Raw genomic sequence first — 10,333 nt, forward strand, 5'->3', positions numbered from 1 at the left:
TAGCCCTGGCTGTCCTGGAACTCACTCTGTAGACCAGGCTGGCTTCAAACTCAGAAATCCACCTGCCTCTGCCTCCCAAGTGCTGGAATTAAAGGTGTGTGCCACCACGCCCGGCACAGGTATTATATTTTAAAACATGTGAACTTGGCTGTATGGATGGGTGAACAGGCCTAAATAGTAAATATTTTTTAAGGTTATAAAACATGTAAGAGAATTAGAAGCTTTGAGTGCTTATATTTGTGTTTTAGCAACATGTTTTATATTTTGTGCTTTCAGAATTAACATGGTCATGAACTGGTTTTATAAATGGAAAATAAGTGTGCTATGCATAGCTGGAGCTGGAGCTGGAGCTGGAGCTCAGAGGCCATACACTTTCCTAACAAGGATGTGCCTAGGCTTAATCCCCACCCAGTACAGGGGAAAGTGTGGAGCACCATCACTTTGAGCCCTGAGTAAATGTTGTTTTGCTTTCTTCTCCTCAGTTCCCTCCAGCATATGCAGGCATATCTGAGGTGAATCAACCTGCTGAATTGATGCCCCAATTCTCCACAATTGAGTACATGATCCAGGTAATTTTGTCATGTGTTTAATGAATACTGTTAAATTGGTGTCTTTTGAAATCCTTGGAGTTCTGTGTCTCTCACCTGTTCTCAAGAGGAAAAGCTGGTGTGCATGGGAGCGGGATTCTAGATGGTACGTTCTAGAACATTTGTGTTCATGGGTTCAGGATTCTAGACAATATGTTCTAGAACATTTGTGTGCATGGGCGCAGGGTTCTAGATGGTATGTTCTAGAACATTTGTGTCGATGGGAGCAGGATTCTAGACAATATGTTCTAGAACATTTGTGTTACTGGCGTTATTTTCAGGTCTTGACCCAGGCTTCAAAAAAGATGGAGCTGACCAAATTTAAAGCCTATCTTCCACAGCCTTCCACATCTCTCCTGAAGACGCTTCGTATTCTAGGTGGTCAGTTTAAAAAGTAGTGTCTCCCTTCCTGCCACTGGCCCATGTGTGCTAGAAGGAGAGATAGGTTCGCAAGGATCAATCTTGCTCTGAGTTAAATCCTGCAGTCTGTTTCCTTTCCTACCTACCTGCTCATAGCTGCTACCTTTGTTTCTCCCTAAGTGTTCTGGGACGTACTTCCCTCACCCACCCTTCCCATGATCTCCCTTTCTTGAACATGATTTCAGTAAAATCAGCAACCAAATGCAGCTAAAGAGATGAACAGTGGTGGGGGTTAGCCTGGGCTAGAAAGGTCAGACCCACCCCTTCCTCTTAAGAGTGACCTCTTTCTTCCACATCCCCTATCTCATTTGGTAGAGCCTACACTGACGTACTATTCAGAACATACTAGACTCCACCCACCACTCCTCTCAACCCTAGCCCTCCTGGGCCATGTGCCTCCTTTCACTAGATACATTGACAGTCTCTTAGTTATCTCCCTCATTTCTCTTTGTTTGTGTTTTATTCTTAACCCAGCAGCCGGTGTAACTCTATAGAGACTGGCATTCACTGAGACTGTTCGCTCACTGATAGACTGGACTGGCCCCTCCTCACCCAAGGCAAAACATAGCCTCCAAGGCCCCACCCCGAGTGTCCCTATTCAGCTCCATGGGCCTTCTTGCCTCCTCAGGTGTCCCGGCTGCAGGAGGGTGTTTGATTTCTCTTTTCCTCGGGTTGGGGTTCTTTTTGCTCTGCATTGCTCTCCATTTCCCTCCCTCCTTCTCCCCACAACTATGATTTGTTTGTGTTTGTGTGTATGCATGCATATATGTTTGCATACATGTATGTGCATGTGTGTATATGAGTGTGTATGTGTGTGAGCGTGTGCATTTGTGTGTGTATGTCTGTGTATATGAGTGTGTATATGTGTTTATGCATGTGCGTGAGTTTGTGTTGTGGGGGCATTATGTGGCAGTCAGAGGACAATTTGTGGAGCTAATACTTATACCTTGTGGGTCCTGGGGATTGAGTGCAGGTCATCAGGCCTTGTTTGCCTTTATCTGCCAAGCCATCTTGTCACCTCAGCTTTTACCTTCTTAATGAAGCTGCCCTCAACTCTCTCTTTGTTTTTTATTTAATTACTTTTTTAGACATAGTCTCACTATGTAGCTGTGGCTGTCCTAGGACTCAGTATATAGATCAGGCTGGCCTCAGTCTCACACAGACTCATCTGCCTCTTCTTCCTGAGTGCTGGGGTTAAAGTCATGGGCCAGCATCCCCAGCCATGATCCCTGTTTAACACAGGGACCTGGCACCTTCCTCCATCTTAAGTGTCGCTGCTCCCTGTCTTCCTTCCCCAGGTTTGTTCCTTTGGTGGACAGGAGTCTTTGTTCCTTCTGTTCAGTGCTGTATTCCAGGGTCTTCAGTAGTGTCTGGCACATAGTAGATACTGAATATTGAATACATTTTTAGGTTTATGTTTGTTTTGATAGACTCTGGGTCCTCATCACTTGATGAGGTATCCATCAGTTGATGAGGTAAAGCTGATGTAGATTCTTACCTACCTAGCCCTTATCTCCCTGGATATTTACAGGCATAGAGACATGCTATACCTGATTTGTCTTGTGGAATGCAGGTTTGTGTCTTGTGAAGAAGCAGGAGCAGGGGTAGATCTGTGATGTTTGTTTACTTTTCATGTTAATGAAAATTACAGAAATTGGGTCTCTGATGTTTATTGTTTACTTTTCATGTTAATGAAAATGACAGAAATTGGGTCTCTCTGTGCTCGCTGGTTATGTCTGTGTGTATACTGATCATCACGCCGTTTTTCTTTTCCCGAAGAGAGGTGCTCGGTCTCCTCTGATCTTTCTCTATGTGGTTGACACGTGTTTGGAGGAAGATGACCTTCAAGCACTCAAAGAGTCCCTGCAGATGTCTCTGAGTCTCCTTCCTCCAGATGCCCTGGTTGGTCTCATCACTTTTGGGAGGATGGTGCAGGTTCACGAGCTAAGCTGTGAAGGAATCTCCAAGAGCTATGTCTTCCGAGGGACCAAGGATTTAACTGCAAAGCAAATACAGGTTAGTGCCTTAGAAAGAAGCAGGAGCAAGCGTAGATCTGTAATGGTATTATTTGCTTTTAGTGTTAATGGAAATTGGATCTTTCTGGTTTTCCCTTTCAGGAGATGCTGGGCCTGACCAAGTCAGCCATGCCTGTGCAGCAAGCCAGACCTGCTCAACCTCAGGAGCAGCCTTTTGTTTCTAGCAGGTGAGGCGCCGGTATACAGTGTCACGTGTTCTGTGGTGGGCGTGCCTAACAGCCCAGGTGACTAGGAAGAGCAATCCTAGGACTTACCTAGGTCCTTAGTTCTAAGAAAATAAATAAATAAATAAAGACTAAGCCAATTAATATTCAGTGTCTCATAGAAACATTTTGACACATGGTTTTTATCCTTGATCTTTAAGTAAAGCTGACAAAACATAAAACACTCCTTTGGGTATTTTTAAATAAGTCTGTGAGGAGGCACTCACTTCCTTCAGTATATTGAAAGCCTCTGGTTGCTGGAGATAGCCTCCACTCTGTTCAGAAGCCAGAGTGTTTCTCTCTTTGTAGCTTCTAAGTCTCAAGGGGCTTGCAAGCGGGAGCTATTAAGCCTGGAGAAGACTGTCCACGTTTATCAGTAGGATTTCCTTGCTGCTTACAATCTAATGAAGCTTACTTTTCTCTTTTCCTTTTGTTTTTTTAATGATACACGCATAAATGTGTGATCATTAGATTTTATGGCATATTTCACAGTAAAATTCTGTATTTATAGAGATAATTTTGAAGGAAAAAGTTTTGAGTTTTTCCTGTTAGATAATTGTTTTGAAGAGTGGTTAATTGTGTGACCTAGGGTTGAAGGTCAAGGTACTTTAATAAATCACAACCCATGTCCCCTTTTGAAATCATACAGATTTCTACAGCCCATTCACAAGATTGACATGAACCTCACAGATCTTCTCGGGGAGCTGCAGAGGGACCCATGGCCAGTAACTCAGGGGAAGAGACCACTGCGGTCCACTGGTGTTGCTTTGTCCATTGCTGTTGGCTTGTTGGAGGTAATTCAGATTTTTATAGAGACCTATCGAACCATACAAGCTGTCCTTTTTTTTCTTTTTGAAAGATTTATTTAATTTATGTATATGAGTACACCATTGCTGTCTTCAGACACACCAGAAGAGGGCATCAGATCCCATTACAGATGAGCCACCAAGTGGTTGCTGGGAATTGAACTCAGGACCTCTGGAAAAGCAGTCAGTGCTTTTAGCCATACAAGCTATTCTTGTTCTTGTTAGCTTTCCTGGAAAATTTGTTGTGCCTTAAGTTAGCCCTTTTGTTTATATATCAGAAAATGTTTCAGTCATTATTGTCTACATTGAGGAGGACCTCAGTATTTTGCAAATACCAAAATTTTTGTGAAAAAACTAAAGGAATTGGAGCAGTGGAAAGTGCTTTCAGTGAAGTATATAGAAATCCAAATCGTATGGCTGGGAGAAAGTACGAACCACTCTTCTCTCCTGCCGCGAGTGTTACTCTGCGCAGACCCTGTGAGAGGGCAGGGATGTGGGAGCTGTCTTAGGAGGTCTTGAATACAGAAGCCAGAACCATGCTCAGAGGTGGAACTGTGTGTTTCTGCCACAGTCTTCTCTCTAACTCTATTTTCAGGGTACTTTCCCAAATACTGGAGCCAGGATCATGCTGTTCACTGGCGGGCCCCCGACCCAAGGACCTGGCATGGTGGTTGGAGATGAGTTGAAGACTCCTATTCGTTCCTGGCACGACATTGAGAAAGATAATGCACGATTCATGAAGAAGGCAACCAAGGTTGGTACCCTCGGATTCCAGCTATAATGACAGTCACACAGCCACATGCGGGCTGCTCTGATTAATGATGGCCACCTGCTACGTAGTGATTGTGTAGTGACACTCTTCATGTCTTGCCTCCTTTGAACTTATGGACCCTGCCTGACTAGTTAGAGTGAACAGCTTTAGAGTGTTTAAGGAGTTTTGACTCTAAGCTGCGTTTTGACTTTACACAAGTTTTTATAGGTGGTGAACAAATGCTCCTGTTGTCGATTATATCCTTAGGTGTGGTAAGATGTACCTTGGGAACTATATTCTGTCTCCTAATAGTTTTCTTTCTTTACAGCATTATGAGATGCTTGCTAATCGAACTGCTACAAATGGCCACTGCATTGATATTTACGCTTGTGCCCTTGACCAAACTGGACTTCTGGAGATGAAGTGCTGTCCAAATCTTACAGGGTATGTTCACGTCGAACACCTGGGAAATAGGGGAGGAATGAATGATGGAGTTAGAGGGGTGAATGAGGCCAGCTTCCGAGTTTTCAGGTTGTTCTGAGGTTTGGAATCAGTGTTGGTCTGAGGTTTTGAATGGTTGGCTGGGAAGGGACTGTGGGTCCTGTGGAAGAAGAAGCAGTGCTTAGAAGACGTCTCAGGATTTCACTGGGAACAAGTTGCATCTGAGTAACTTTGTTTCTTCTTTGGAGTTGTTAGACTTGCCAGCATAATAGGCCATCAAGCTAGTGTAGAGTACCTGGCCTCCAGCAGTACACGTCTGTGATAATGAGTAAATGCCATCTGAGTCTCAGTGTCAAGTAATTAGAAGAAGCGTGACCTGGCTAATGACTCTGTGATGAATGTCAGTCGCACTGTCACTTTATGGGGTACACTTGCTACCAAGTCCTATTGTCCTCAAGTGAACACATAGAATAAATTCTCAGCTTTCGGTGATCAGGAACTTCGGGCTCCCGGGAACTGATTAGGAGTGTTCTTTGGCTTTCTTCAGACCCTCTCCATCCAGAGCTCTTGGGGAGCAGTGCTCTAGATTTGGGTGCTCGTGAACGTGCAAGAAGCACTGAGGTGGAGCCCTGAGTCTGAGGCTCAGCTGCACATTAGTGTTGCCTAGGGAACTCTGGTGAAAGGACAATGAGAGAAGCTGCTGTGTCTGTCATGTTCTCCACCCCCAGCCCCCTACAGCCTAATGCAATGGACACGGATCGTGGCTTGGGTATCAGCGTTCTTCAGTTTCCCTCCAGTGATTCTAATATAGAACAGTTTGAGCACACACAGCCTTGGTTTCTCTAGGGTCCTCTTAGCCCTCATTTCCCACTTGCTGAATCGGAACCTACATTTGCCCAAGATCCTATGGACTGGAATACAATGCACAGTCCGAGGAGCCATAGCTACAGAGAGCCATGTGTGGGGCTGGAGATTCTGTAGCTCTTTTCCCTTTAACTTAAATTTTATTTATTTGTGTGTGTGTGTGTGTGTGTGTGTGTGTGTGTGTGTGTGTGTGAGAGAGAGAGAGAGAGAGAGAGAGAGAGCGAGCCATGTAGACATGTAGAGGTCAGAGGACACTGTGGGAGTTAGTTATCTTAGTTATCTTTCTTTACTGTGTGGAACTCAGATTGAACTTTGGTTGCTTGGTGGCAAGCACTTTACTTGTTGAACCAACTCGTGGTCCATACTTCTGCCTTTCTAATCAACCTCTGTAGTGATTCTTCTCTGCTCTCTTAGAAGATAGGATCTAAGGCATTTGAAACTGTCGGAGTGGGTCAGATGTACTAGAGATGGCGGGCGTATCTGTAACACCAGTACTCTGGAGGATCTTGTGATCAAGGCTAGCCTGGGCTGCATAGCAAGACGTTGTCTTTAAAAAGAAAAGCCCCCTTCCCAAAAGGAAACAAAAAACAATAGCACAAGTGCTAGCAAGATGGCTCAGTAGGCGGCTGGAGACATGGTTCAAGGGTTAAGAGGACTGACTGCTATTCTGGAGGTCCTGAGTTCAACTCCCAGCAACCACATGGTGGCTCACAACCATCTGTAATGGAATCTGATGCCCTCTCCTGGTGTGTCTGAAGACAGCTACAGTGTACTCACATACCTAAAATAAATAAATAAATAAATAAATAAATATTTAAAATAAATAAATAAAAAAGATGGCTCAGCACGGAAAGGTATCTGCCTGCCACCAAGTCTGAGACATTTAGTCCCTGGTCCTCATACATGGAAGGAGACAACCAACTTTTGCAGGTTGTCCTCTGACCTCTGTACCCTCCATGGCATATGTACACCCACACATAAACTTACTACACACATATGTGGAGATGGACACATGTAATGAGGTGTGTGGTGGGGGAGGGAACACTAAAACAGCCTTGAAAACAACAGAAGTCCAGGTTCTGGTCTAGGAGGATGAATGCAGGCAAAGACACAGTGACTCCAGCCTGGACTAGAGGGTAGTAGATGGTTTTCCTGGAAAATCACTGGGGAACCCTTAGTGCTGGGTTTTTCTGCTGAGATAGTGTGCTTTTTCTTTTAAACATTCAGTTTGGGGGCGGGGGTGGACGTAAGTACATACATACATACGTATGTGATGACCTGGAGACACCTGATGGGGAGGAAGGAAATGCTGGCGACTGCTAAAACATTTTAGGTGGAGAATTCTAAGAAAGAGAGATAACCCAAAATACTCCCCAGCTGCAGTTCATGTGTGCATGCGTGCTTTTGTGTGTGTGTGTGAGAGAGAGAGAGGGAGAGGGAGAGAGAGAATCAGTAATTTATTTTTGCTGAAGAGTTTGTTGATTGAAGGGGCATTGTTTGTTTAGGGTCTTACTGTGTAGCCCTGGATGGCCACGAGCTTACAGTTCTTCTGCTCCAGCCTCCTCAGTTCTGGAGAGTAGGAGTTTACCACCTATTGGAATGATTGTAGATTCATGGGACTAGTGAGTGTGAAGGGAGTGTAGAGGAGGTCTTTACATTCTTCATTTAGCATCCCCGAGGGTAGCACTTAAGCCAAATATACCACTCAGCTTCAAGAATGGAAATGGCACAGTGCAGTTACTAAAACTGCAGGCTGTGGGTTTCCTCCAGACGGGTGCTTGTTTTATTTCTATGTGAGTATAACCAGCAAGATTTTACTATCTCTGTACATTTGTGTATGGTGATGAAAATATAGAATTGGCATCTTAAAATATCTTTAAACGATTTTTACATTTACTTCTTTTGTATGTGTTTATGTGTGTGTATGTATGTGGATGCACATACATGCTATGGGACTTGTATGGAAGGCAGGGCCACCTGTGGGGAGCTGGTTCCTTCTCTCTACTATGTGGGTCCTAGGATTGATTGAACTGAAGTTATCAGGCTTAGTGGTACCCTTACCCACCGAGGCACCTTCTCACCCACCTAGAACTGTTCTAAGGGTTCTTTAATGTTTTCGAGATGGTTTCTTCCCTAAGTACAAATAGAACTTGTTGTTTTTCATTTAAGTTAATCAGTAGCACCTGTGTGGACATGGCGTTCTCCCCCCCCCCTTCCCACCCCCCACTCCCCCACCCCCGTGCGTGTGTGTATATGTGTGTAAATTGTTTGTGAATCTTAAGGGAACAACCAAATGACTTCCAATCCTTTTAAATGTATACTTTCTTCCTTTCTTATCTAGAGGCCACATGGTGATGGGAGATTCTTTCAACACTTCTCTTTTCAAGCAGACATTCCAAAGAATTTTTAGTAAAGACTTCAATGGAGATTTCAGAATGGCGTTTGGTGCTACGTTGGATGTAAAGGTGCAGTGGGCTTTTAGAAAAGTTGTATTTTAACTACCTTATATAATTAGCTTATAGAACTTTCCTATGTCCATGATAAATATTTATTTATTTATTATTTATCCGAGGCAGGGTCTCACTGTGTGCACCTTCAGCTGACTTGTAATCATTATATAGACCAGGCTGGCCTCGGACTCTCTCTGTGCTGCACTGTACTCATCCATATTACAGACATTTGAAACTTCACTGGCATTAGTGTGGTTCAGTTCAGACCCTGCAGCCTCAGCTGCTAGACATAAGCTTTAATGACCACTTGAAAGGATCCAACCAGGCGGGTATCACAAAGTTTGCTTCTCAAGGGTTACCCATGTGTTTATTAAAGTCCTAAACAGAAAGTTCCTCTTCCCCCAGGCCCTGCTCTGTTCCACCCTGGTTTAGGATAGGAGAGTTAGTGGGGTTCGGGGTGGGTGTTGGTTACTGTACTGGGGCTTGACAACAGGCAAGTCACACTCGGTCAGTATCCACCCAGCTACAGGTGTGAGCCACTGCACTGCAGAGTGGGATTTAGATTTGAGAGGAACCCAGGTGTTCTGGTACTGTGTGGGAAACCAGAGTCCTAGACAGCAGACTCTTACGTAATTGAGAAACCAAGAAAAGGGGCAGTTAGGAACTTGATTAGAGAATTAGAGAAAAGCATTAAATTGTCTAGGGTAAGCTTTACGCAGCATTTTTATATGTCTAAGGGGTCTGCTTGATTGCTTACTTAGCAGAGTTGGAGGTTGTTAAAGAAAGGGCTAGGGAGCTGGCTCAGAGGATGTAGTGCCTGCTGCTCAAGCATCCGTGCCTTGAGTTAGTTCTCCAGCATCTATGTAAAAGCATAAGAGGAATGGACTGAGCACACGCCTTTAATCCCAGCACCACGGAGGCAGAGGCAGGTGGATCTCTGAGTTCGAGGTCAGCTTGGTCTACAGAGAAAGTTCTAGGACAGCCAGGGCTACACAAAGAAACCCTGTCTCAAACCATCCCTGCTCTAAAAGAAAAAGAGGTATGGACTGAATTAATTTTATTGAAATGAACTCAGATTTTAAAATATTCATTTGTTTAAAAAAAAAATTCATTCTTCCAGAGGCAGAAGAATCTGTGAGTTCAAGGCCAGTCTGGTCTATGTAGTGAGCTCCAGAACAGCCAGGAGTACATAGAGAGGCCCTGCCTCAAAGAAAAGAAAAGGAAAGAAGAGAAAAAGAAAAAGATCTCCATTGGTCTTATTATGTTAGGGTTTGTGAATTAAGTATTTTTAAAGGAATGTAAAACAATGTTTACTGAATAGAGATTTGTAAATAAGTATGAGTGTGCATGGTATTTGGAGAAGAATGTAATATAATTGGTAGAGTCATTACCTTTCATATATATACTAGTTTCAAAGGTTGAAAATGAATAGAGTTGAAAATGCCACCTGGCCAGGGATGGTGGTGCCAGTCTGTATCCCAGCATTTAGGCAGAGGTAGGAGGGTTGTGACCATAAGTTCACTTGGGCTATCTATAGATTTCCAGGTTAGTCCCAGCTACTTCTTGGGCATCCTGCTTCAAGTCAGACAAATGAACTTTGTCTTATTTGTTTTGATTTTGAGACAGTCTCATGAGCTCAAGCTGACCACAAATTCACTGTACAGCTAGGCTGGCCTTAAACTCTTCTCTTTTGCCCCAGCCTGTGGAGTATTAGTACTCTATCATTACACCTGGTCTTCTGATTTTTTATTTTTTTTAATTTTTTTTTTTTTTTT

The 10,333-nt window shown here is 43.8% G+C and overlaps 1 protein-coding gene across 4 annotated transcripts in view; it reads left to right on the forward strand.

Annotated features, from left to right (window-relative positions):
- Nucleotides 1-10,333, forward strand: part of Sec23b (SEC23 homolog B, coat complex II component) — a 34,370-nt gene that overhangs the window by 6,886 nt on the left and 17,151 nt on the right. For all 4 annotated transcript variants that reach the window (XM_021184680.2, XM_021184689.2, XM_029474247.1 and 1 more), the window contains exons 4-10: nt 483-569; nt 2,787-3,023; nt 3,125-3,210; nt 3,896-4,040; nt 4,648-4,806; nt 5,132-5,247; nt 8,450-8,573. In XM_021184680.2, the coding sequence (XP_021040339.1) occupies nt 483-569; nt 2,787-3,023; nt 3,125-3,210; nt 3,896-4,040; nt 4,648-4,806; nt 5,132-5,247; nt 8,450-8,573 (954 nt within the window). The remainder of the gene's footprint in view (nt 1-482; nt 570-2,786; nt 3,024-3,124; nt 3,211-3,895; nt 4,041-4,647; nt 4,807-5,131; nt 5,248-8,449; nt 8,574-10,333) is intronic.

Source organism: Mus caroli, chromosome 2 (assembly GCF_900094665.2).
Source record: "Mus caroli chromosome 2, CAROLI_EIJ_v1.1, whole genome shotgun sequence".
NCBI lineage: Eukaryota > Metazoa > Chordata > Mammalia > Rodentia > Muridae > Mus > Mus caroli.